Here is a 25808-nt window from a genome sequence, read left to right as displayed (position 1 = left end):
CTGTGGCTGCGTGCATCTAAATCAGGGAAAATGGAATGAGGACACAGAGCAGTGTGTTATTGGCTTGGCGTCAATCTAATTTGGTTTCTACTGAAGCAAAAAATGTTGGGGGAAGGGTGAACTGGGCAGCAGCAGGTTCCTCTGTCAGGGACACAGTGGGGCACAATTCAACAGACTTCAAGCACTTTTGTACTTGATATTGCAGCGATCATATTAGGGCTGCAATTGATATGGTTAATGTGTTGATTATTTTTCAATTAGACCCCCATCACAAGTACAAAGGGTCCAAAACGACATCTTCAAAATGCTTGTTCAGTCATATTAACTCTCTAAAACCTCCAAAATATTCAATTTACAATGTTACGCAACACACAAAAATAGCAAATCTTCACATTTAAGGAGCTGGAGCCAGAGAATGTTTGGCATTTACACTTGGTATACTTAAGTGATTAATCAGTTGTCAAGAACGATGATTCATTTTTTGTTCTTTTTGTATTTATATCTGCACAATACTTTGTTTTCATCTTTTTTTTTATGACACCAGTAAAAAGAGCAGCATGGCCAAAAATGAAACATGGGCTCTAAGAACTTGTAGTGATTATTTTATATGCTAAACAATTAGTTAATTATTTGGAAAATAACCCAGAATAAATTAAAAAATAAAAATAATTAAAATAAAGATAGCTGTCAGCTGCAGCCATGGTTCCACTTGACCTCCTTTACATCTGCCTCTTCCTGTCCCCCCAGGCTGTAACAGGGAAGAGCTTTGGAGACAAGGACTTCCGCAGCGGACTGGAGAACGGCATCCTGTTATGCGAGTAAGCCCGTGACACTAAACCCACTCAGATTTTTATATCTGAAGTAGTGACAACATACATAAATTCCTCTAAGACTCAATAAATCTCTGCCTCTCCCCTCCTCCACTCAGGCTGCTGAGTGCAATCAAACCAGGGCTGGTCAAGAAGATCAACAGACTGCCCACCCCCATCGCTGGGCTGGTAAGAGGACACTCTCCAGAGTGACATTCATCCTAGTAAACCAGTCTGTTCGTCTGTCTGACTGTCTGTGGTCTCCTGCTGTCTGTCTTGTAGGACAACCTGTCAGTCTTCCTGCGGGGCTGTGAGGAGTTGGGCCTGAAGGGCTCCCAGCTGTTTGACCCCGGGGACTTGCAGGACACTTCCATACGGGCCAACCTCAAGTAAATGATCATTAGTGTGTGGCTTTTTATTCCTGTCAATTCAAATGTAGTATCACATGACAGTAACATACCTCTCTCTCTCCTCAGGGACTCTGACTGCAACCGCAAGCTAAAAAATGTGAGGCCTTTCTTTTGTTTTTCTTGCTTTATCTTCAACGGCAGCGTGTTTAGCATTTATGAATATACATCAAACCCTTTATATCTATGTCTCTCAGGTGCTGAACACAGTGTTCTGGCTTGGGAAGGCTGCCAGCGGCTGCGCCTCCTACAGCGGCCCTACTCTCAACCTCAAGGAGTTTGAAGGGCTTCTAGCTCAAATGAAGGTGGTGAGTGTGCACGGTGAAGAGGACAGAGCAAGGAGGGGGGACAGAAAGACAGATAGTGGTGTGGAGGAGGTGCGGGGGATGGATATGTTAGTTTCCTGTCTTTGTTGGGGTGCAGGAGAGACACGAGACAGGAGACAAACACATTTTTGTTTTTGTTACAACACAGCTACTCCTATTTCAGGGAGAGACAGAAAGAGAAACAGGATATGAGTTTAGGAAGGCGAATCTGTGAACATTTTATCTGTTGGATCAATGGGAAGTCAAATAACATAGAGCACCTGGCTTTTTGTTTCTTTTGCTCCCAGTTTGCTTTCCAATCAATTTCTCTAACTAGAGCTGCAACGATTAATCGTTAAGAGATTAGTCGATCGAAAGAAAGTTAATCGCGTTAATCGTCAGTTTTCAAGTGAAGATATCAAATATTTGCTGGGTCTAACGTTTTAAGGCCCCGATCACACAGAGAGCATTTTGCCTGTCGCAAAACGTGAGGCGTGCAGCACGTGCAGCACGAGGCTAGTGAAAAAAATGCTTGCTGTGCCTTTTTATTGTTGCCAGGCAAACATGGACTCACCTCCTTATTAACCTAACCTTCCCGTGTAATCGGTCTGCCATTATTTTTAGGTATTTTTGACTGTAATTAGTATCTAGTTCCTTAAATGGACAGGACGAGGGTTCTTGCTGTAGCTCTGGTTGAGGGTTAGAGGCTGTCAGTAAATAGTTTGTTGGGCACAGGAAAACGGAGATCTGTGTGGGTACATGAGACCCTAAAAAAGAGGGTGGATCATGGGGAGTACCACCAGTTGGTCCAGGAGCTTCGCCTCGATGATGGCCATTTCCAGGCATATTTTAGGATGACTCAGGGGCAGTTTGACAACCTCCTGTCTATTGTATAGCTCTGGGTATCCAGCAACCGCTACCACCAGTTTCTCCTCCATTGTTTACCAACTGTAAATTTGTTGTCGTGACCACCACAGACGACCCGCCTCCCAAATCATCCAATTGGACAATGGGAAAAAGATGACAAAAAAAGAGATGACGTGAGGCGAACTGGAGGAGTTCAGAGTGCTCCGGCGCTTAGAGCAGAGAAATTCGAGGCGCGTCACAACGCAAGAACTGCAGCAAAAACCTTCATTCTCATAAAAAACAATTACAAAAAGGCGCCTCCAGCTGCTCAAATGCTTTCTGTGTGATCAGGGCCTAAATGTGAGAATTTGCTGCTTTTTGTTGTCATGTATGACTGTTTGGACTGTTCGTTGGAGCAAAAAAAGCAATATAAAGAAGTCACTTTGGGCTATGGGAAATTTTGATGACCTTTTTTTCCACATTTTTTTGACATTTTATAGAAATGATTGATCAGTTAATCGTGAAAATAATTGGCAGATTAATCAATAAGGATAATAATCATTAGTTGCAGCCCTTTTCTCAACCCGTGTGTTGTCTCTTAAATGAGATTCCTCACGCATTCTTCCTACTTGATACATTTTCCACACATTTCCTGACGGCTGATGTGAGTTTGCGTGTGTTCTGTAGGAGAGCGAGGAAGGAGGCGACAGTTCACAGAAGCGCAGTGTGAGAGACAGCGGCTACGACTGCTGGGACTCTGAGAGGAGCGACTCTCTCTCTCCACCAAGACACACTCGAGACAACTCCCTAGACAGGTGGGAGACATCTGTCAACACATACGCACACCAAATACATGGACGAACACACCGGGGGTATTTCAGATGACTGATGAAAACTTAAAGGCAGCTGTTGACATTTTCAGATTTCAGACACTCAATTCAAACATCACAACAGATTTTACTAATGCGAAACCCCACATGTGACTTTGCAGTGAGATGTTTTTCATCTGTTTTGCTTGATTTTGACAGTCTGGACTCCTTCGGCTCCCGCTCACAGCACAGCCCTTCTCCTGATGTGGTGAATCGAGGCAACAGTGACGGTAGGTTTCTGATAAATGTCTCTCAAATTCTATGAAAGTTCTGAGCTAATATTTCCCACTGCTTCCAGTTTTTATGCAAAGCTCGCCCCATTTCTTTGCGTATAAACATGAGAGTGGATATAAATTTTCTCATCTAAGTCTCAGAAATAAAGCAAACAATTCTCTAAATGTTGAACTATTCCTTTAAAGCAGCGACACAAAACCCACTCATCCATAAATAGTCTGAGTGCTGTTCTCTAACATGTTGGGGTTTTAACCTTGTGGCCAGTCAGGCGGGTTGTGGACAACAGCTGAACGTCTCAGACACTGTGTGTGTGTGTGTGTGTGTGTCTGTGTGTGTGTCTGTGTGTGTCTGTGTGTGTCTGTGTGTGTGTGCCCCAGATGCAGCAGCTGTTGGTCTGAGTAGCAGTCACTAGAGATTTAGACCTGGGAAACACAGGCTGAGGTCAACATCCTGCCTGTCGCATGTCAGTCTGTGTATGTGTGTATGTGTGTGTGTTTGAGGGCAGTATCACAGGCATCCTGTTTGTTTCTTTTATGTTGACAGTATAATATGTGTGCAGAAGGGTGACAAGAAAAACACTATTCCAGAGCTGGGAATAGACTCGTCGCCTACATTCTCTGGAGGTCACAGAGACAGTGTGCTGCTTTACAAAGTAATATTTATTACCCGACAGGAAAGATGGACACAGGGTATAAATTGTCCTGTTCTGTCTGCATGTGTGTTTGCAGAATACTTTATAGATTTATGCACAATAACCTTGTCGAAAAGTTGACAATGACTGCCCACATAATGCTGTTGCAGTTACATCTAAAGCATAATTCTGCTGTAATATAACTTGGGTCATATTGTTGCCATTTTGGTCAGTATTTTTATCAGTTATGTGAACACTAAAAGTTGAAAGAGAGATTTTGAAAGATTTTGGAACATCCGACAGGTTGTAAACAAGCCAGCAGCCTAGCTGAATGGTGTTAATCCCTTATTGTCCTCCATAAAATATGACTAACCTAGAAGTCTGTTAAAAATATGTACAAGTGGTCATGTTTCTTGCCTGTCTGACTTCTTTGTAGCAAAGTTGCCCCATTTATTAACTCAGCAATTAACCTGTTATTATTACTAATAGAAATAAAGGCCATAACTACAAAAATAAGACCAGTGGTTGTAATGAAGCAAAAAAAATATTGTAAAATTTCCAAAGGAACTCACATAAAAAACCTTCATTGTGAGATTGGAAAGGGTTAGGATTAGGGCTGCACAATATATCGTTGTCTTATTGTCATGACAATGTCAACATGCACGATAAACGCATGGTGAAAGACTGCGAGATTGTACTCAGGGAGTACTTTGGGAACAGAGCATCAGTAGAAAATTGCATTTAAAATGTAACTATCATTCTTTTTTTTATTGGTGCCTTTCGTGTACACTTAAATGTTCAATTTGTTCAGTAAAAGAATGATGAAAATAATTAATTCAACAAGCAATTTGTTGTATTTCAGCAGTAAATAGCAGCAGAGAGGTGGACTGAGTATACTTTAATATATCGTTATTGTAATATTCAACACATGCATGTTTTCCTCATATCATGCAGCCCGACATATAACTACCTTGTCAGTCTTTACAAATTTAATATGGTGGTAGAAGGGCAGTCCTGTGAACAAATATAGTGCTGATTTCACTACGTACTAACCCTAATATTCAAAATGCTTTTAAGTGTCTAAAAACTTAACATAAACATGTCATGGTCCATTTTATGTTTTTAATGTTTGCACTTACCGACATGGAACAATTGGCATCGAAGATATTATGAACTTTTAGTGTAACATGGAGCTAATTTGTCTTGAGAATCAAACAGCGTTTGTAGAGGTTATTATGCAGGGACCAATTAAAAATAACTCCTGACATACTTTCTAACCTTCTTCACTCTTTTCTCTTTTATGCTCCATCGCTCTTTGTTGCCCAGGGCGAGGCAGCGACTCAGAGGCCGATGCCCCCAACAGAAGGCCAGATGTGCGAAAGGATGACATGTTGGCCAGACGGACGGCCAGCAGTGAATCAAGATGCTCCATTCCCTTTAACCAGTTTCTTCCCAACCGAACCAACGCCAGCTCCTACATCCCAACTCCACGCCGAAAACCACACACAGAGGAAGGAGAGCAGCGGAGGTAATGACCGTCACGGCAGCGCAATAGATAATTAAGATGCAACTCATGCATTTTATATACAACTTATTAAGTGCTGGAAAAATAGACAAACTCAGCAGAAGGAAAAGGTAAATCACACAGGACACACAAACTACCTCATCCCTAATCTCTCCCTGCCATTACACGCTGTTCCCCAGTCACCCCCAAGCCACTCCAGAGCAGCCTAAAAAAACTGGACCACACCACAAAACTCCTAAGACTGTCACTTGGGCACTTGAGAACAATGGGGAAAAAGTAAAACAGGAAGAGGAAAAGGTGACCCGGGAATCGGTGGAGCAGAGGAGGCTGCAGATGTTGGAGAAGGCAGGAATTAAAGTGCTGCCTGCTGCCGTTCGCTACAGCAGGTCAGAGAGGAGGGGCATGAGAGCTGCTGCTGTGGTTTGACAGTTTGGTCGTGTTCACTAACGGATCTTTATGATGGTAATTGTGTTTGTGTGTGTTTTTTTTCGTGGTGCTCCACTCACACTGGTGCTGATGTTTGACAGTTTGGTCGTGTTCACTAACAGATTGTTACGATGGTAATTCTGTTTGTGTGGTTTTTTTTGGTGGTGCTGCACTCAAACTGGTGCCGAGGTTTGATGTTTGGTTTTGTGTAGCTATCTGTGTGCAGCAAACTGACTCATTAATGATTAGTTTTGTGTTGGCGTAGAGATCTGACTAACTGCTTGGTACTTCTCTGTGGTCCACATCTGGAAGAGGTTGATTAACATCATGTCAGTTGTCAATATTAGATTTCAATGGTCATGAATTGCTCCCTGGTTGGTGTGTTAACTCTGGCGCACACAGTCATACATTTGCCTGTAAAGTATGACTAATCAACGGGACTATGCCATATGACAGTATTTGTAGACGAATGTCAAATCTGAACGTTGCATGTCCCCACCTCTGCTCACAACATGCAACAATGGATTTTTAATAATGTCTGAAATTACCCTTCTACGACATTCCATCTCCAACCTCAGCCCTCCCACAATGGAGCACCGGGAAGTGAGGTCACCGTCCCCAAACATCATCCTTCGCTGCGAAAATGACTTTTTGAGCTCTAACAAATCTGCATTGGACTCCTCTGACGCAGAAGAGGAGGCAGAGGTGAGGAAAGTCCCCGATGTTCAGAGAGACGACCTGGCATCCAGACGAGCTCTTCGCGGCCCCGTCGCTCCCAAAGTGCATCAGTTTGTCCCTCCACCTGTATGTAGTGACAAAGACCGAGAGCGATGGGAAGGCATTAGACGAGCCTCGCAGCAAACGCTGCAGGAGAAGGAGATCAGGTTAGCCAGTGTTTGTGTGTGTGGAGCTGTTTTTCTTCCATCTTCTCTCTAACTCACTGCTAAATATCCTCTTCCATGTTCCTGCTCTTTTTTTCTTCTTTGGGTGTTGTGGTCACTTGTGGTTTGACGTGTGTGCTCCACTTTGATGTGTGCTGTGTGATGCCTTCGTACTGGCTCTGTGATTGGACAGTGAAAAGGAAGCAGTCCCTGACATCATTACACGCAGAGACAACCCCTTCCTTAAATCCACCCCTCGCCATGAGGAAGAGGAGGATGAGGAGGAAGATGGGGGAGAGGTTAAGGCGATGCCTAATAAGCAGAAGGATGACCTGGCTCGGAGGCGGGCTCAGAGTAAGCCCCTCCCTCACAGGGATGGACCAGTGAGCTTTGTTACTGCCTCCATTAGCGAGGCAGATATGCAGAAGTGGGAGAGACTCAAGATGACTGAACCCAGGTGCCCATCACACTCTCTGCTTCAGCACACATGCAATACAAAGCACTTAAATGCTGCTGGATGTTGAGTGTGTGGTGTGTTAATGACTGGGAGGATGTGCAGTGTGTTTGTGCTTCTAGTTTTACTTTCAGTTTGAAACAGATCATTACAGGCAGGAGAGGATCTTTAATCTGCAGAGACTTTCATATGAAGTTGCAGCCCAGCCTAAATATTATTTCAAACCCTCACAAACAGTGGGTTAAATACACAGGGGACTTGACTTGAGTCCTCACCAAAGTGCTACACGTCAGTACACATTGTCTGAAGTGACAAAGTTTCATGACTCTGTCTCAGAAGTCCAAATATCATTGCAACAACAGCTTATTTTGTGAATGCATACGAGGTGGAGCAGTAAAATAAAAACCAACACCTTCTTTACTTTACTTAACTTTTACTTTTCTTTTTGCATCTTTAGTTTCAGCATCATTGATCACTGTTGTTCACACTTATTGGCAGTAAACTCCAAAGAGTTACTTTTTGGAAGAGTTCAGGATCATGACTTTAATCACCCTATTTCCAGTCTTTGCGCTGAGTTCATCTTATGGCTGAAGCTCTCTGTAGCTTCATATTTACTTTTTCATGTGACAGTGGCATCAATATTCCCATCCACGAGAGCACGAGAACAAATAAGTGTATTTACCAAAATGTCAACCTGTTATTCCAAGTCATTTGTTTCGCAAAAATACCCAAAAAAACATTGGTTCTAGCTTCACAAATGTTTGAGTTTGCTACTTTTTTTCTGTTTTATATCTTTATAAAAAGGATATCGTCAGGGTTTTGACTATTAAGACAGATAAACAATCAATTTGTCTCCTTGGGCTCAGGGGAATCATCATGGGTATTTTTCCACTGTTCTCTGACATGTTACACATTAAATTATTGATTTTGTAATCAAAAGATATCAACAGGTTAATCTATAATGTGAAGAGTGATTTTTTGCAACCTTGCAGATTGCAACCAGCTGAAACTTCTCCTGGTTAGAATTCCAGTCAGAACATTTACATGACATTAGAGAAAATTGATTTATTGTGTAAGTGCGACTAAAACTGGACTTTTAAAATACATGTAAACATGTTAGTCTGATTGAAATCATACTAAATTCTCAAAGTTGGACTAACACACTCAGAAAATGCGATTGGGATTCAAATTACTCCTGGATGTATACAGTTAATCGGACCCAAACTGGCTTAGACGCTCTGCGTAAGCTCCACAGTTTCTGCCCCAGGCTTTTATCTGGAAGTCGAATACCATTAAATGCATAATAGAAGAAGCTACTAACAACATGGCGAAATCTACATCCAGCGTGCATTTCATCTGTACAAAAAGCAAAACGTATAGCACGTACGTGATGTACAGAGCTGTAAAGTTGTCCACCATGATACCAGTTTGTTGCTAGCTAACTGTAGCTAACTTGTTTGTCGATTGTTTGGTCTGTGATGTAATAGGTCCAATAATAACAAGCTGAAAGGGGGGCATATAGCCACTTAGTCAGACATACTTAGGTCAATAAATTGATTCCCCTCCTGTGCTTGTATACTGGGACAGGGACAGTAGTCCAATTAAATGGCCTAGTCAAGCTGTAGCCATAGCTCTTCCTCTCCAAAACAAACAGACACAGTGATTAAAACTGGCAAAAACATTAAATAAAGCAGTTTCTCTTTAAAAGTCAGTGTTTTGCCGATACTGTTTGTCACAGACGGACTTCTAGCTACAGTGGCCAAAGTGAAAACGCGAAAACGCCAATGGCCTTATCTGGATCTAGTGTTTGGTTTGTCCGTTCTGGGCTACTGTAGGAACATTGCGGTGCAACATGGTGATATCCAGAAACGTCCCCCCACTCCCAATGTAGATATAAACGGATCAATCTTGGGTATAAAAAAAATAGTAAACACTAAAGAAAACTTATTTAATATGTGTTGTTTCTGCTAATATATCACCCTAAATCCTACACACTGGACCTTTAAGCCTCCTCCTCTTCATCTTTTATCGTTAGAAACACAGTCAAAAATATCTGAAAACAACCCTAAAATATACTTCCAATGTCTGCTTGTCAGTATTTCATCAGTTTCAGCTCTGTTTGTCTTTGGTCCTGTGTATCCTTTTGTAAACAGCCATATATCCCCTCAGAGATAGTCTCCCTTCTCTTCTTCTCTCTGCTGCTCCCCATGTTCTCATCTGCTTGTTTATTCTCCTCACTATTGTACACTTCAGGCCTCCTCAGTCTTCTTTGACAGGCATTGAAACAGAGCAGGGAATTGGCCCGTGTGTGTGAGCCTCTGTGTGTGTGACCAAAAGAGAGGCGACTGTTGGCTGTGTGCACTGCCTCGGCTTTGTTTTTCTGTCTCTGCGCTGATGTCATTACATAGGATAAAGAGTTTTTTGTGTTCCCAGTGGAGCAGCAGTTACCGGGAAAATATGGCTACCTAGAGCAGATAAAATACTTGGGGGGCTATGTTGTGATTGTACGTATGTGTTGAAGGGATTTTAGTGCATAACCACATGCTTTGTGCTCTTCTGTCCATCCACACTTCCTGTCTGATTCATCATTTCCACCTCATTCTTCCTTTGTCCTCACAGTCTGCTCCTCTGTCTCTGATTGCTCATGGTTTCTTTTCCACCCTCTTTTGCCCTTTTGCTGGCTGTGTGTTGTGTGTGATTGTACGCCTGTGTTCATCTGCGAGATTGCATCTACAGTGAGGCTAGCCCGGCCCCTGTGTGTCAGGCTTGTCTGCAGAAAAATTATGGAAGTCCTTTCAGCGGATCAGCAAAGGCTGGACGAGGTCACAGCAAAGTTGTGACCTTTGGGGGCGTGACTGAGATCGGGCAGCCAATAGACACAGTCACGTCAAGTGAAGGGGAGGAGACGGAGTTGCTAAGACGACTCCTTTCCAAGACAACTGTAGCCATGCCTACCATTGGCCTGGGCTCCCAGCTTTCAGAGCGGGAACGCAGGTATGGACAAGGCCAAATACAAGACATCTTAGGCAACAGTGGCTTTAATCCAAAGCTTTTTGCATTAGTGTGACCTGTATTGAGAGATAACTAGGTTAATCTCTGTTTATTACTAAATAAATGGTTTAAGTAAACTGCTTGTCTATGTCGTTTTGAAAGATGTTTCACATTTCAGGCTCATTTGAATTAGTAAATGAGGTCGTTTGGATGCACCTCTCTGCATTGTGCTGATTTGCTTGTAGGTTTAATAGGAAACACAGGCACACACACAAGGGTGTAGGTTTTGTTTCAACACTGGGGGGTACACATATGAAACGGGGTCCTCCGCAAGAACATTTTTAGCATTAAACACTTAATTCCCTCCATTCTGGTGAATTTTTGTGCACCAATTTGTGCGTTGTCTTCATCAATTTTTAGGATTTTGTCAAAATTAAAGTCGTCTTCTACTGTCTTGTTTTTAGTAGGAGACATGTCCCCTACATCCCCCCTGAAATCTACACCTATGCACACACATACATGCATGCTTGTACATGCTGCTGTGACAAGTAGAAGTATAGAAATCAGCCAGGCTGATAAATCGGCTGATATTAGCTCATTGCAAATATATCATAACTGGCATGTAAATGCAAGTAAAAAGAAACTGCGGATGGGCTGACAAGTAAAAAGATATGTTTTAGGTAGTTTTCGAACAATATCTTCATTACATATTTGATAAGAGAGCACTGGCAAGTTGGCAAGTTTTGGCTATTCTTATCGTAAGTGTTTATTTATGTCATGATTTAATGTAAATATTGGCCAATATATCAGCCACAGAAATCCTGGTTGGGCTACAGAGAGTCCAATTAATGTGTTTCTGTAATGATTCTGTAAACCTTTTTCTCCTTAGATGTCTGTTCACTTATGATACATGTTTCAGAAATGTTTCATACAATCAAAACCTTTCATCGGTGGAGATTTTCACGTGGCTCTGATGGTCAAAGAGTTTAAAATGTCGTAGCAGGTCTTTTATTTTTTATTTTTTTATTGTAGATTTGCATTAGTTTTGCATGTTTTTTTCTAACCCTTTTTTATCTGTTGCTAAGACACTCTCATGAATGGTTTTTAGTTTGACATTTTTTCTTCTTTACAATCCGTGTTCTGTGCTCTTGGTGGCCACCTGTGGCCTGCTGTTCTGCATGGTCATGCCTGGATTTTAAGACTATAGTTTCCATCCTTTTTGCCACAGTTTGAGCTTTGTGTGACGCTCTCACAGGCAGGTAGATGGAGCTGACCTCAATCAACCCACCCCTCCTTCTGCTGACCTCCCGCCCTGCACCCCTGAAACCCCTCCTTCTGCTGCTGAGCTGGATGCACGTCTGGCTCAGTATGAACAGAGAGCAGAGGAGGAGGATGAGGAGGAAGAGGAAAGAATCCCAGATCTTCGGAAAGACGACATGATGGCGAGGAGGACGGGAGTTTTCCATAAACAAAGCGCCTCTACAGTGACTTACAACCGTTTCCTGCCTCTGCCCAGCACTAAGCGCGGCACACAAGGGGACGTCACCACTGATGCTGCTCCGCGGAACAAAAGGAAAGTGCAGGCAGACAGGGGCAAGAAACTCAACGTCAGGTGGGCAGAGATTTGTGTGTCTAACAGTGTGCGGAGGCACTAACACGCTTGGTGTGGTTTGCATCCTCAAAGAGATTCTCCAACTTGATGTTTAGTTATTTCAATTATAGGAGTTTCTCTCATAGAATTGAGCAGCAGCCACCCAGAGTTCCCATGGAAACACCTCAACCGCATCCTGACACGATTGTCATCCGAGCAACGTCTCACAGCGAACGAGAGTATGATGATGATGACGAGTATGATGAAAATGAGCCTCTGCCTGACTTGGAGAAGGATGATATGATGGCACGAAGGACCAGATCATTCCAAAAACAGAGTGCAGCCAGAACAAACCAGTCCCTCAACCAGTTCCTCCCAGTGCCTGGATCAGTTAAATATAACATCGCCCCAGTGTCTGCAATGAAGCCACTACACAGCAGACCTAAACTCACAGAGAAGATGGCTTGTGAGAGGTATTTACTGTGTTTGAATGATGAAGAGATTGTGGTGTCGGCCAACTACTGCAACTAACAAACATATTTTACTGGCAGAGACGAAGGTTTGATTATGTTTACAAGTTAAATGGCCTGCAGATCTAACACTAATACATCTCTGTGGATGATTTATAGTGGATCCTGACCCAAGTGTGATGTTGTCTTGGTTCCATGTTTGAATGCCTGCAGCTGGACGCTTGATGTGGTTTCATTTGTATTATTTGTATATGAAAGAACCGGTCGACTTTGATTTGCTGTTGGGATTGGATTCTTGGAGTTATGGTTCTCATATGGCTTGATGAAGTTTGTGCTTGGATTCTGGCCTTTTGTTTTTTTGCTGTTGAGGTTTAACCTTGACTTTGTTTGCCATGACTTTGGTTGTTTGGCTCTAGTTGAGTATTGAGCGGCTGTTATGTTTGTATTTAAAGTGTAGATCACTGCTTAGTCACCTAGGGGCGACACAGCTGCTACTCTACTCTCTAGTTTTTTAAAGTCTTGGGGTCGTTTGCCCAAATTACAAACAAAGCGAACAGCTATTTCCTAATAATTTCCTTGTAGGTTTTGGGGAAAGAACTATGTAACTTGGTACTAATTATACAGATAATTTTTTTTTTTTTGTTGTTGTAAACATTAATCTTGAATCACAAGGAGAGATGCATAACACCAGATTTAGCTGACAGCTAGTTTCCATCTGCGGTCCCCACATAAAATAAATAACAAAAACACAAAAACAAATAAACAAACTGACAAAATAAGTTAGCAGACAGTCAATGTTAACTGCTGTCTCCTCACTGTACAACATCAGCACAGCCACACATAGTCACACAACCAACACATTTACTGTAACAGCAACTTGCGATTTTTTTTTACTTACCTGTGGTGTTATCTAGCCAGACTGATAGTTTTGGTTTTATTTCCCAGGTTATGAGATATCTGTCTCTTTAACTTTGCAAGTGCCTAAGACACAAGTAAATATGGCTTGAACTATCAATCTATTAATTGATTTATTGATTTAAGTGGTTAGTTGGGGTACTCAAGCAATTTAGTATTATCCTTGAATACAGAAGGGGGACTTACAAAAAACGTATCCAAAGAATGACCCCTTGCTCTCTCCGTAATCCAACTTGCTGTCATTAGTTTTCATAGGGGTGTTATCTTCAGAAAAAAAGAACTTCCAATAATCACTGATCACAGTGAGATCTGTTCATTATCCAAACTAACATTTTCTGTAAGATGTTGCTTTTGAATTTTATATGTAATTGTTCAATGTTTTGAGCTGCACAAACACAATTCTTTTCAGGATGTTGCTGATATCTCACAACCTCTGCAGATAAAACCAAAACTATCTGCATGACTAGATACTATAAGGCGTGAATAAGACATCGAACTTAGCTAAAACTGAAGAGCTGAGCAGAGATCAGCTGCAGTCGTCTCTTGTCTGTGATGCAGTCTTGATTTACCCATTGATCAGTATTTCCTGGTAACTTTGACCTTGTCACTGGATTTTAGCAGCAGTGTTACCGTGGCAGCAGAACCTCAAGCCCTGCCCTCCAAAGCCCCGATCCTCTGTAAGCATGCAGGGCTGAGGGAGATACAGGACGAGGATGGAAAGCAAGACATGACAATCCCTAACACCTCTGTCACAAATGTGACTGAGCCCCCCTCCTCTCCATTGCGCACCCCTCCGTCCAGTCCTGCTCATGCTCAGACTTTTAAAGTGAAGGCAGAGCTTGAAAAGCAGAGTGTCGAGGAAAGAGCTGAGGAAAAGGTGGATGAGAAAAAGAAGGACGTGAACGAGCAACCACGAAAGAAACCGTTCTGGCTGGATGACGATAATCTACCTCCCATCATGTGAGATTCCCATTCAGCTCCTTTTGTGTCTTCATCTGTCCCCTTCTCAGATTTAGCTCTCATGTAGCTCTGAAGTGTGACATTAGCATTAATGCTGCTGCCCATTCCCTCACCTGCTGTTTCCTCTCATCCACTCTATCTGTTACTGTTTTAGGATGAGCCGGAGAGTTGCTTTTATGTCTGAGGACACTGAGTAAGTCTTCGGTGTGAACCTTGATGAACATCTGCATGACGACAATGTACACGCTGTGCACGTTCGATTTCAAGAGTACAGTCCAAAAATATATTATTATACGACTCACTAACATTATACTCATTGCTCTGCATTGTCACATCATGACTCCTTATTAACATCCTGCTTTTTATTGACATCTTAATGTCATTCTGTTTTGCATTGTTTTTGCTTGTTTGTTTCGTCATTCAATAAAACGCACACACTAATATTAACTACTCCCTTATTAAGTTGAATTAATGTGTCTGGCCTGCCTAAATAAATTGAGTTTTTAAGTTTGTGCAGTTGCTTGTTTAATTTCTTTGTGATTAATTTATGCAAACACCCTGACATATTTTTGTTATTGTGTGGAGGTGTGGGACAGCACATACACAACTAATATAAATTCACTACACACAGAAAAGAACAATAAGGATGACAATGTAATGTTTGTGTTAGTGGACTGATATTGGTTGTGTCTGAGTGTGTCTTGCTTTTTCCATTTTGAGAAGGGGAGCATTTTGTTTTCTTCCCTGTTCCTTTTCAATCATTGAATGTTTGTTATTATTTCTATATAACCGCGCATATGTTGTTTGAAATTTTGTATCACAGAAGTAGCTGACGAAAACAATGACTGAATTAAGATTCAATATTTTCAGTTTTCCAGAGCCAAATTGGACAAAGTGAATATGTTGGGTCAAGTCATTCAGTAATTTAAACAAGATTAAACTGTCTTTTTCTTCCTCTCTAGGAGCGTGAGTATGAGTGACATGCTTAACGAGGACGAGGTGGGACACTTGCCACCACTGAGCCAATCGCGATATGAGCGCATGCACGAACAGTACAACAACTTTCAGGAAGATGACGACCACTGGCAAAATGTAAGAGACTTGTGATACTTAAACTGAGAATGTTGGCTTTATTTTATTAATATGCACTAGCAATGTGCTAAATTAAGACTGCCACCATGTGACACTGTGAACCTGTGACAGGACTTGGCTCGCTGGAAGAATCGCCGCCGCAGCGCATCACAGGAACTGATCAGGAAAGAGGAAGAGAGAAAGAGGATGGAGAAAAGGATGAAGGAGGAGAGAAGTGAAAGCAATAAGAGGAAAAGCATTAAGACCTACAAAGAGATCGTGGAGGAGAAGTAAGGATGATATTTAGGCCTTAGTAATTTTGCACATGTCCAAAAAAGTACTATTTTAGTGCTCGAAAGACGGTCTTTTTGTAAAACTAGGCTGTCTATAGAGTGGACAGATGCAAATACTTTTGAAATGGGTGCAACATGACCAGAGAAAACAGAGAAAAATGACTGTAGCATTTGCTTTTGCTCAAGAGGTAGAAAACTACCAGAATGCACTGGTGGGTGACGTAATGCAAGTTGCCTGTCCAGAAACAAAGTGGCGACCAGCTGGTAACAAACAATCTCGAATTAGAGTTAAACAGTAAGCCTGAATATCTTATATTTCATTAGCATCACCTAGTTTTATCGTTTGAGCGGAGTATGGTCTGAGTTTGAGAGAGAGCAGGGCAGGTCACTCTCTTGATTCACGTCTATACTTCCTGTGTCCTAATGTGGAAGTACAATCTGTAGTTGAAGCAACCGCCCAAGAACTGGGCGGTTTTAAAGGGATAGTTCAGATATTTTGAAGTGGGGTTGTATGAGGTACTCCAGTCAGTGTATTGCCAACAGTAGATGACGGTAAGCATGCCCCCAGTTTAGTGAATCAGGCAGGAGCACCAACACGGATTAAACTAACTGATTGAGGCAGAGGTAGACCAGCAACTCCCATCTTCTGCAAGGTAAAATGAGTATTTTTGTCAAAGCAGTCTGGCTTTGAGGAGAGCATAGATAACGGCTTTAGTTCCCCGTTTGAAAGAGCTGTCTGACAGAAGGGTAGAGAACCTGAAAGTGAAGATAGTCTAAATATAGCGTACACTTGAACTGATATTGATTGTTTGCTGTGGCTAGAATAAGTTTAGCTGCAGCCCCCGTCCACACCAGTACTTTGCTTAGCTTCCGTGGCAGCACTCCTACCTGAAACACTTCATTCTTTCTTTTTCCTTTTTCTTTCCTAGGGAGCGCAGAGAGGCAGAGTTGTGTGAAGCCTACAGGAATGCAGCGACTCCAGAGGAGGCCGCCATGGTTTTACAACGATACGCTCTTCGCTTCACCATTAGTGACGCAACACTGGACAGCCTGAAACTGCCCAGATCCACTTCAAAACCCAAACACGACCTTATTAAGGTGGACAAGGAGCACAAAACAACACCACCTATCAATGAAACATCAGAGCCTCTGTACAAACCAGAGCCACCTGTTACACAAGACCAGACGCCCACAGACCCTGAAGAGATGGAAACAGATCCAACTGCTCAACAAGAGACATCAGCTTCTGTCTCTCCCAGCTCCCCGACACTTGGCAGCCCACTCAGCCCAATCACAAACTCAGAAAGCGTGCCACCTCAGTCACTAGAACTGAATGAGCCTCAGTCCAAACCAAACGAGTCTCCAACTACACATCAAGAACAGCCGATCACAGGAGGTGCAGAGCCTCAGACCAAACACACTCCGCCTCAGACTGCACAAGTGCAACCTCAAACCTCACAGCCTGTACACACACTCCCCTCCCCTCCATCTGTATCCCCCAGACCCGTCCACCTGCTGGCAGCCAAGCCCTACTGCCAGCCCAGGAACACACAGCCTGGACACAAACCTGTCAAGGTGAGGGCTCCATATCAGTCAGTCAGCGTCATCTGATACTTAGTCGTTCCACTTCAGTGACCCTATGCTTAAGGTGTCTGTTGTATTGAGGATGTTTTAACATTTTGACTTCTTGCTCTGTGACATGGATGCCGTTTTTAGTTCTCTGCATGCTGTTTGAAGGTGTGTTTGATGATAAGTCACTGGCAACAACAATCAACTTCCCTCAAAAAGCAGAAATGCATCTTTCAGCTTCTCCAAAAGACAAAGTGCTCATCTTACTGAACAACATGTGGTTCACGTATTAATGTTGATCATTTCTCACAACAAAATAAAATAATTGAAGGTCAAACCTCTGATCCACTTTCTAGTGGACACAAGACACATCGGATGAAAACACATATGTGTACTTTATGTACTTACAGAGTGTTCTACTAGTTCCCAGACTAGGCTTCTGGTCGCTGCTCATGTGGTCGACCATGCTCATTCCATTTATCTATGGTTTTATTTTTCCATATATTCTGTCATCAGTGTTGGTTTGCACTGTAGTTTCCAGCATGTTGTGGATTTGACTTAAAAGAAGTAGTCCCAAACGACACTGTGAATTGGAGAATTTTGTATTTATTCCTAAAGACATTTGTTAAGAAGAGTTCAACAGAGTTTGCTAAAAGTTTACCAAATCTTCAAACTGCCTGTAGACACATAAAAATGGCATCCGTGAGTTTGTGTGACTCTCATTATGTAGGAAATGTTGAATTAAAAAATCAAATTATGCCCGTAATCCTGACCTCTATGCATGTGTCCCACTCAGATGGACGGGTTGGTGCGAGTGAATGGAGATGTGATGGAGGATTTATCTTCTTCCACTCCACCTATCTCTGCACAGCAATCACCACTGGAGGTCAAAGATGTTCCCTCAGAGCAGACTGAGAAAGCTGTTCCCTCTAAACATACAGAAACAAGCGTTCCCCCCAAACCAACAGAGAAAGACGTTCCCTGCACACTGACAGAGAAACACGTTCCCTCCAAAGAGATAGAGAAAGACGTTCCCTCCAATCAGACGGAGAAAGATGTTCCCTCTGAGCAGAGTACGACCAATCAGGAGACGGTGCAGCAGACGCCTCCTCCACAGATGCCGCCTCCACAGACAGAAAAACCAACTTCGTCTTTAGGCTCGGCCATCAGCTCCCTGATTGGAGGCCGAAACTGTACCATCACGACAACTATTGTGACAGAGCTCACACATGTGGAGCCACATCATCCGGATATCCACAGCAATGGACAGGTAATGTCATAAGTGGCATGTTTAAGGACAGAACACATGTTTCTTGTGTGTTAGCCCATTTAATTCAAATAATGAATGCTTTACACTACCGCTGACCATATTCATAAAGGACACAGCTATTTTTTATATTGTGTCTGGAGTAAATATGTTTTTCTAACCATCCAGACACCCGTAGGTTTCAATTCCTTTCCATACACTATGCAGGAGTTTCATATTAGCTTGTGAAAGGTGGTTTTGTTGCCTTTACTCTCTGCCAAAGCTGCACTATCACTGGATCGCTGCATGGACTACAGATAAAGAGTGAATTGTTTTAATGGATTTGCCATCCTGGTGCATTCAAGTGTTTATGGAAAGTCTTGACACCTGAGACCACACGAGCGTCAGCCCTCGATTCTTCTTACCATTTACGAGCTGTGTTAGTGGAAAATGAAACCCAGGGGACAAACTGAAAGTAACATGGGTGCTGTTAAAACAGGATATTGTGAATTTAGTTAGGTTTTGCATTAAAAGGTTGCAGTTCAGCAGCTGACTTGGGTATTGGAAGCACATGAATACACCGAAACAGAGGAGATTTTTACTTATTATCTTTATTACCCCAAAGTGAAAACACTAACAGAAAGACAAGAGATGAGAGAAAACTTTAATGTGCCCATGGGGAAATTTGTCTTAGACTTCATACTGCAGTATAAAACCAATAAATATGATATACAGTTCAGAATTAAGACATAAAGACAAGAAATCTGGCTATTGCCCAAATCTGTGGCCAGTTGCACTTCGTTTAAAACAGCAATATTATGTACGTAAGATATAATCTTTGTCTAGGAACTTTATAAAATATGTTTTAGCTCGCAGTGCAGAGACATGAGCTTGACCTGAAACACCCCTCAGCTGTTCACTGTGATGGATGTCCTATGTAAAGCAAGTTTCCAGTCTCCTCAGCTTGATTTTAATATTGCATTTACATGAACTGAAGCCAGCGACTGCCTGGAAAGAAAACACAGTAAGGAGATATTAAATGTTATCGCATATTTGGGACCTGAAACTTAGCAATAATTAAAGTGTATGTGATTTATTCCAGTTAATGTTTTATTCATGTAGTTGAATTTTTAACTTTCAGGTCAACGGTACTTCTGGGTTATCTGGGAGTCCAGTGGAGGAGAACAAGGTGCAGCCGGCTACATCACAAAACAGCATGCACGAATATTCTCCCACTGTCACAGGTAACACTGCAAATTATAGTATGTATTATAGTTTACAACATGATTTTTGCTGCAGATATTCTGTATAATTTCTTTCTTTTGCAGTGATTGTATTTATTTACAATTTACCTAAACACTTGACTTACATGTAGACATGTTAGTCATGTTTTATATGTATTTATATACCCTTTTTTCACCTACTTATATGTTCATTCTGTGTTTATTTCTGTCTTTTATTTTATATCTTTGCTCAGCTTTGTCATCCTTGTTTTTAGCTGTATGTCTGTTTATTTTTTCCCCATAATTTGATCTGTATAAGTACATCCGGAGCAACTTAAATCCAGCCTTAAACTCCTTGTATGTGCACACATACTTGGCCTATGAAGCTGATGCTGATTCTGATATATATTTGTACTGATGTGTGTTTCTGTGTCTTTCTCCACCACAGAGGGGCTTGAGGAGAGCAGTGTGACTGTGAGTATCTCCGAGCATCTCCATCTTTTTTTCTGTTTCTCCTTCATTCTCAGATTTGACTCTGTCCTGACCCTTCGTCTCCAGTAGTCGCTGTAGTCAAACTTTGTCCTCTCACCTTTCCTCTCTTTCTGTCCTTTTGGTCTGTATACATGTGTGTGTGTGCGTGCGTGATTGTCGGTCGGGTCTGGTTAGATTGAGACCCCCATGTTGAACTTGGCTAAACGTGTTAATCACTGGGTCTGGGACCCCAATGAGGAGCGTAAACGCCTGGAAAGTTGGCAACAGGAGCAGGAGCGCCTCCTACAGGTACACTGGTGGAATGGTGTGTATATGCATGGCACCATGAATGTTCAGCAGAAAACAGAAGGCACAGGGTGTACTGGATGTGTGTATATTATATATTTGTGTATATACATGTGTGTTTATGTGTGTGTCATATGTGTGTTTCTGGTGCATGCAGTATTTAACATGTACAGTGTTTCTCTGCAGGAGCAATACCAGAGAGAGCAGGAGAAGCTGAAGAAGGAGTGGGAGAAAGCCCAGCTTGAGGTGGAGGAGGAGGAGAGGAAGCACAATGAAGAGGTACAGTCACACACAGACTGACAAAGCATCACACGCTTTTGTGTGTCTTATATGTTGTGTCTTTACTTTGTTTATACAAATTCCAGGAGAGAAAGATCTTGGAGGAGACTGTGACACCCTTAAATCCCACCTGCTCATTAAACCAGCAGTCGGGACAGACGGGGACGACTCCATCAACTCCAGAAAACAACAAGACAGAAATAAGAAATGTTCCTGCTCAGCAAAACGGCCAAAGACCCTCCCCTGGGAGTGAGGATCAGCACGCATCCAAGCTGCATTTTTTCCAGGGTGAGATGCATGCAGAAATACACGCTGATGCAGGAGGTATATTAATGTGTGTGCACCGCTCCTTCAATTTCAGTTCAAGAGTGTAGTCTCAGAGTTTCTGAGATAAAAGTTTATGTCTTTATTTTTATAGATTCTGCAGGTGACGGTGAACCTTCAAAGAAACAGGAACTGTGGAAGACGGCCTCTCTGGACCGCAACCCTCAGCTGAACCAGCCACATATTGTTAAACGGTATATAAGGATGCTTTTGTGTGCATGTACCATGATGTCTTTTAGGGTTCTCTGCATTTTTGTCCTGAGTGTATGTGAAGTCAGCAGTGCCAGGGATCAGCACACTCAGGGCCCCGCCCCTGCCTGCTGCCTGGCACACAATACACCCAACCCTGATTCCTGTCCCTGTGGGTGGTGGGCCCACAGGGTGCTAGCTCCATATTAATTATTCAAGCTTAGCCTGACTGGGCCCCATGTCCCAAGGCCCACCCACCAGATGCTCGCTAGCAAGTTACCGCCCAGGTCTAGCTCCAGGGGAGTGTCCCCGGTGTCCCCATACTGGGCAAGGTACTGGAAGTCCGAATATGCCAAGTCATCAACGTCCTCTTGAATCACTCTTAGTCTGGCCCCTCCCCTGGAACCACTTTGCCTTGGGAGACCCTACCAGGGGCTATTAGCTGCGGACAACACAGCTCCCAGGATCACGGGTACACGCAAATCCCTCCACCACGTTAAGGTGGCGATTCTTGGAGGAGCGTCCTGAAATGCTCTTCTCTGTGTAAATGGATTCCAGCTAATTTGGTAGCAAATGAATGAGCGTATGACGTAATTGTGAGTGAAAGCAAGACTGTCTAACTTTTGCTAAATTGGGGCCACTGTGGACAAAGGTGACAATCATGTGTAAATGCTAAATTATGCTAATGCTAAATTGCTACGTTAATTTAATAGCAGCACACGTGGAAAAGTTATCCGTGTTTCCTTATTGATTAGAATGCCAAGATTTTAATGGAGAGCAAATGGAACTGCATGAATGTGTTTTATGTCTCATTGAATAGTGCTCCAGCACTCTACAGCACAGATGACAAAAATGTAAATTTTGTTTTTGCACCCTGAGAGACTTTTCTGATGTATAAACAGCAATCATCTGAAACATGTTACGAATATTTTGGATGTGCGAAAATTTCATTTTCTGTCGTTTTCTCACCACAGGTCTGAATCACATGACGCCGTGACAAGCAAACAGCAGATCTCCCCTTCATCACCTCAGCCTCCCTCACCCAGCAGGTAATGATGCGAGCACACACATACACAACTGCACGTCTGATAGAAATTAGGTTTCACTGTTAAATGGAGTGAAGATGCGTTAATATCTGTTTTCATCCTGTGTGTGTGTAGGTGTGTTAGTGGGAAGAGACTGTGTACTGGTTGTTCTCAGCCTCTGGGAAAAGGAGCTGCTATGATCATCGATACACTGGGACTCTTTTTCCACATACAGTGTTTTAAGGTACTGTGTTACTCTGGTACACACATACACACTAATTTGGGTACTTCATACTTCATTTTACTTCACACAGAAGCAGCATCTCTGGCTTCTGTGTGAAGGATTTGAAGATAAACAGAGTTTACTAAAACATGTGCACTCCATCACATTATCTCCAAACACTATAAAGAAAGACAGATAGTTGGCTGATATTCTGCAGGAGTAAAAAGCACAAGCTTTATTTTCGATATTCCTCATCTTTAATTTTGTGAGACGTATTAAACCATTTGATAGCCTGTGTAAAACAACCCTCCCTGTGTATGATGTTAATAGTCAACTGTATTTGTCTCTCAGTGTGGAGTGTGTGAAGGGCAGCTGGGTGACGCCACTACAGGGACTGACGTACGGATTCGTAACGGACTGCTGAGCTGTCATGAGTGCTATATTGCATCTCGGGGTGAGAACACACACAATGACACACACACTGTCACACACATACAGAGCACATTAGTTGTGAGAATCCCCCATGAACTACATTCACATCCTTAGAAAAAACAAAGGGCATGCAATACTTGACGAGCTCCTTAACCCACATTCAAGGATGTGGCAAGCAGCTGGTCGTCATAGTGACGGAGGATTATGAAGTGGAAGTAGTTTTTGATACAAAAATGTCAATTATGTTTTTACAGGAGGACACAGGTAACTGTATCACCGCACAGAAGGAAGTGTGAATCTACTGCTGGCTCACCTAGCACCCCTGAGCAAGCTAACATTACAGTTCAGCTGAGGAGGGCGCTAGAAATGTTTCCACCTCTCGCTGTCATATGCATGAGCCTCTTGTCCATGAGTAGATGCTCGTTTCCCTCTGCGTGGGTGTAGTTTGATAGAAAGAAATTAGTTCCTACATGAAACTGCTCACAGCAAGGTGACTAACATTTCGACGCCAACTACGTCTTCATCAGAGTCAAAACGCAGTTGGCGTCGAAATGTTAGTCATTAATAAATTCATCACAAGTGATCTGAGTGCTCCAGTGCTTTTCTTGTGGATTCCTCCACGGGGTTATTTGGAAACATATGTATTTTTGATTTGGGGGTGAACTGTCCCTTTAAACTAGACCCTTTATAAAATGGGGTTAGGGGCCAGCATCATGTTATTAATGTCCTTATGTCAAGGGTCTAACACAGTGACTCTGACAAGAAACAGTGTTATTAAACAACCTGATTATACGTTAAGACGTTAAGAGAGCAGACGTTTTACAGACATATTTCCATGTGTTTGCAGGCAGAGGTCAGCCCACCACACTATGATGACCTACATTTGAACTGGAAGCCCCCACTGTCCTCATCAGTGATTGGACGTAGCAGAATTCTTGAACTTTGACTCACATCCTGGAAATTCTGGAATGCTCTTGAAAACTCTTGGAATCATCATCTTTCTCCTGAATTGCACAAACAGCTTTATGGATGTTACTGAGAGCAAAAACTGGACTGACATGCAGACTGAGTGACACAACATCACATGCACATACAGAACAGTGTGTGTGCTTATTAACTGTACACATGTATACACTTTAACATTTTAATACGTGTAGCATGGATGTAATCAAACAAATCAACGTGTTTAGACCTTTGCACATCCATATTTAGCACAGTTAGACACTAAAATAAGGATCTGATAACATGTTAACGCTGAACGCTGAACCACCGCACATCAGTCTCAAAGTCTTGACTCATTAACCCCTGCTTCTGCACTGATCATGTGACAGGTCTGGGTTGGATAACCGGAAGTAGCTTGACCATTACAATGCCTTACTCATCATCATCATACTTTCTCATCCTTTTTTGGGTTTTGTGTTTACAGTTTTGCATGAAAGAAGAACATATATAAGTTATTGTGAGTATTGCTCAGATGACGTAGTGTGAGTTTGACGTACGTTGTTATCGTCTCGACAGCTGAACTTTAACTTTCCTCTTGTATGTTGTACATCATCATGATATTTTCCGTTTTTTTTTTTTTTTTTTGGGCATCTCGCTAACTTACACAAGCTTTTTTTTTTTCTTTATAATTAATTTTACAGGAATGAGAATGCATGTTATTAATTATATACTTGTTCTTTGGATTTTTAAATATTTTCCCTTTAAGATGTTTTAGCCATTGTTTTATTCTCATAGACTGACTGCATCCGAATCAGTGCCTTATGTAATGAATGCGAGAGGGCTAGTGTATGTGCAGGAGTTGTTCACACCCACACGGACCTCTGGGTCTTGGCACATGTGTGTGTATGTGTGTGTGTGTGTGTGTGTGTGTGTGTGTGTGTGTGTGTGTGTGTGTGTGTGTGTGCGTGAGTGTATGAGGTCATGCATGTACAGGTGTGACTGCAATGTGTGATCTGACTTGAAGCACAGTTCCATACCAGCAAAAAACATTTCAAATGGATCTTCTAATCACCTGCTCTTTTCTTCCACCCCCTCTTCCATGAGCTAAACCAATGACACAAAGTGATTTGCTGCTTCCCTGTTAATTGTTCCTCCTTATAATGACAGCTCCACAACGTCCTCCTATAATCTCTCCTTGTCTGCCTCTATCACAAGTGTTGCCTCCCCAGAGTCTGAGCTGAACGCCTCTCTCCTCTGTGTGTCATCGCCTCGGTCTGAACACCTGACAGCGTCTTCATCACTCAGAGGAACAGAGCGCTCAGTTCATTGTCTTTTATAGCAAGTGTATGTTTATCAATAAAATATTTTAAATGGGATGACATCTGTCTTTTGTTAATTAGAATGCAGATTAAGTAGGCAGGTAAAAGAATGAATCCTCTTAACTGAATAAAAAAAGGGTCCTAACATAGGTCAACATGTAAACAACAGTGGAAAAAATTTAGATTTTTAACTTACGTAAAAGTAGTGATAACATGATGTAGAAATATGCTTAAAGTTTAAAGTAAACGTAAAAGTCCTGGAATAAAGATCTTATTTAAGTTAAAGAACAGGAGTCTAATCAGCTAAATGTACCTAAAGTATAACAAGCAGAGGTACTTAATTTGCAGCAGAATATTCCCTGCTATTTTATTTATGTAATTTTAATCTGCTGTGTAACTAGTAGCCACAGCTATTAAATAAATGTAGTGGAGTAAAGACTACATTTATCTGTTTGGATGTTTGAAAAGAATAATTTTGTATTTTTTCCTAGATGCTATTCATTCACAAAAACCTGTTTAATGCACCTAATGTTTTGAGTGGTTTAAATATATATTAATTGACAGAAAACCAATATTTATAGT

The 25808-nt window shown here is 42.1% G+C and overlaps 1 protein-coding gene across 8 annotated transcripts in view; it reads left to right on the top strand.

Moving 5' to 3' along the window:
- The window catches only part of LOC126390446 (LIM and calponin homology domains-containing protein 1-like), a 33993-nt gene extending 8716 nt beyond the window's left edge, over nt 1–25277 (top strand). The window contains exons 2-29 of one of the 8 annotated variants that reach the window (XM_050044759.1): nt 748–818; nt 929–998; nt 1092–1198; nt 1286–1316; nt 1414–1521; nt 3055–3182; nt 3396–3466; nt 5428–5629; nt 5806–6012; nt 6631–6936; nt 11634–11990; nt 12101–12442; nt 13973–14314; nt 14469–14507; nt 15277–15406; nt 15518–15675; nt 16608–17253; nt 18044–18517; nt 19635–19737; nt 20165–20190; nt 20383–20496; nt 20680–20772; nt 20859–21096; nt 21191–21290; nt 22260–22334; nt 22446–22554; nt 22885–22987; nt 23813–25277. In XM_050044759.1, the coding sequence (XP_049900716.1) occupies nt 748–818; nt 929–998; nt 1092–1198; nt 1286–1316; nt 1414–1521; nt 3055–3182; nt 3396–3466; nt 5428–5629; nt 5806–6012; nt 6631–6936; nt 11634–11990; nt 12101–12442; nt 13973–14314; nt 14469–14507; nt 15277–15406; nt 15518–15675; nt 16608–17253; nt 18044–18517; nt 19635–19737; nt 20165–20190; nt 20383–20496; nt 20680–20772; nt 20859–21096; nt 21191–21290; nt 22260–22334; nt 22446–22554; nt 22885–22987; nt 23813–23838 (4776 nt within the window). In that variant the 3' untranslated portion in view covers nt 23839–25277. Of the gene's footprint in view, nt 1–747; nt 819–928; nt 999–1091; nt 1199–1285; nt 1317–1413; nt 1525–3054; nt 3183–3395; nt 3467–5427; nt 5630–5805; nt 6013–6630; nt 6937–11633; nt 11991–12100; nt 12443–13972; nt 14315–14468; nt 14508–15276; nt 15407–15517; nt 15676–16607; nt 17254–18043; nt 18518–19634; nt 19738–20164; nt 20191–20382; nt 20497–20679; nt 20773–20858; nt 21097–21190; nt 21291–22259; nt 22335–22445; nt 22555–22884; nt 22988–23812 lie in introns of all 8 variants that reach the window. The other 7 variants (XM_050044760.1, XM_050044758.1, XM_050044761.1 and 4 more) reach the window with 7 other exon arrangements.
- The last annotated feature ends 531 nt before the right edge of the window (nt 25278–25808 follow it).

Source organism: Epinephelus moara, chromosome 5, assembly GCF_006386435.1.
Source record: "Epinephelus moara isolate mb chromosome 5, YSFRI_EMoa_1.0, whole genome shotgun sequence".
In the NCBI taxonomy this organism is placed as follows: Eukaryota; Metazoa; Chordata; class Actinopteri; order Perciformes; family Serranidae; genus Epinephelus; species Epinephelus moara.
This window is presented reverse-complemented; position numbering and strand designations above follow the sequence as displayed.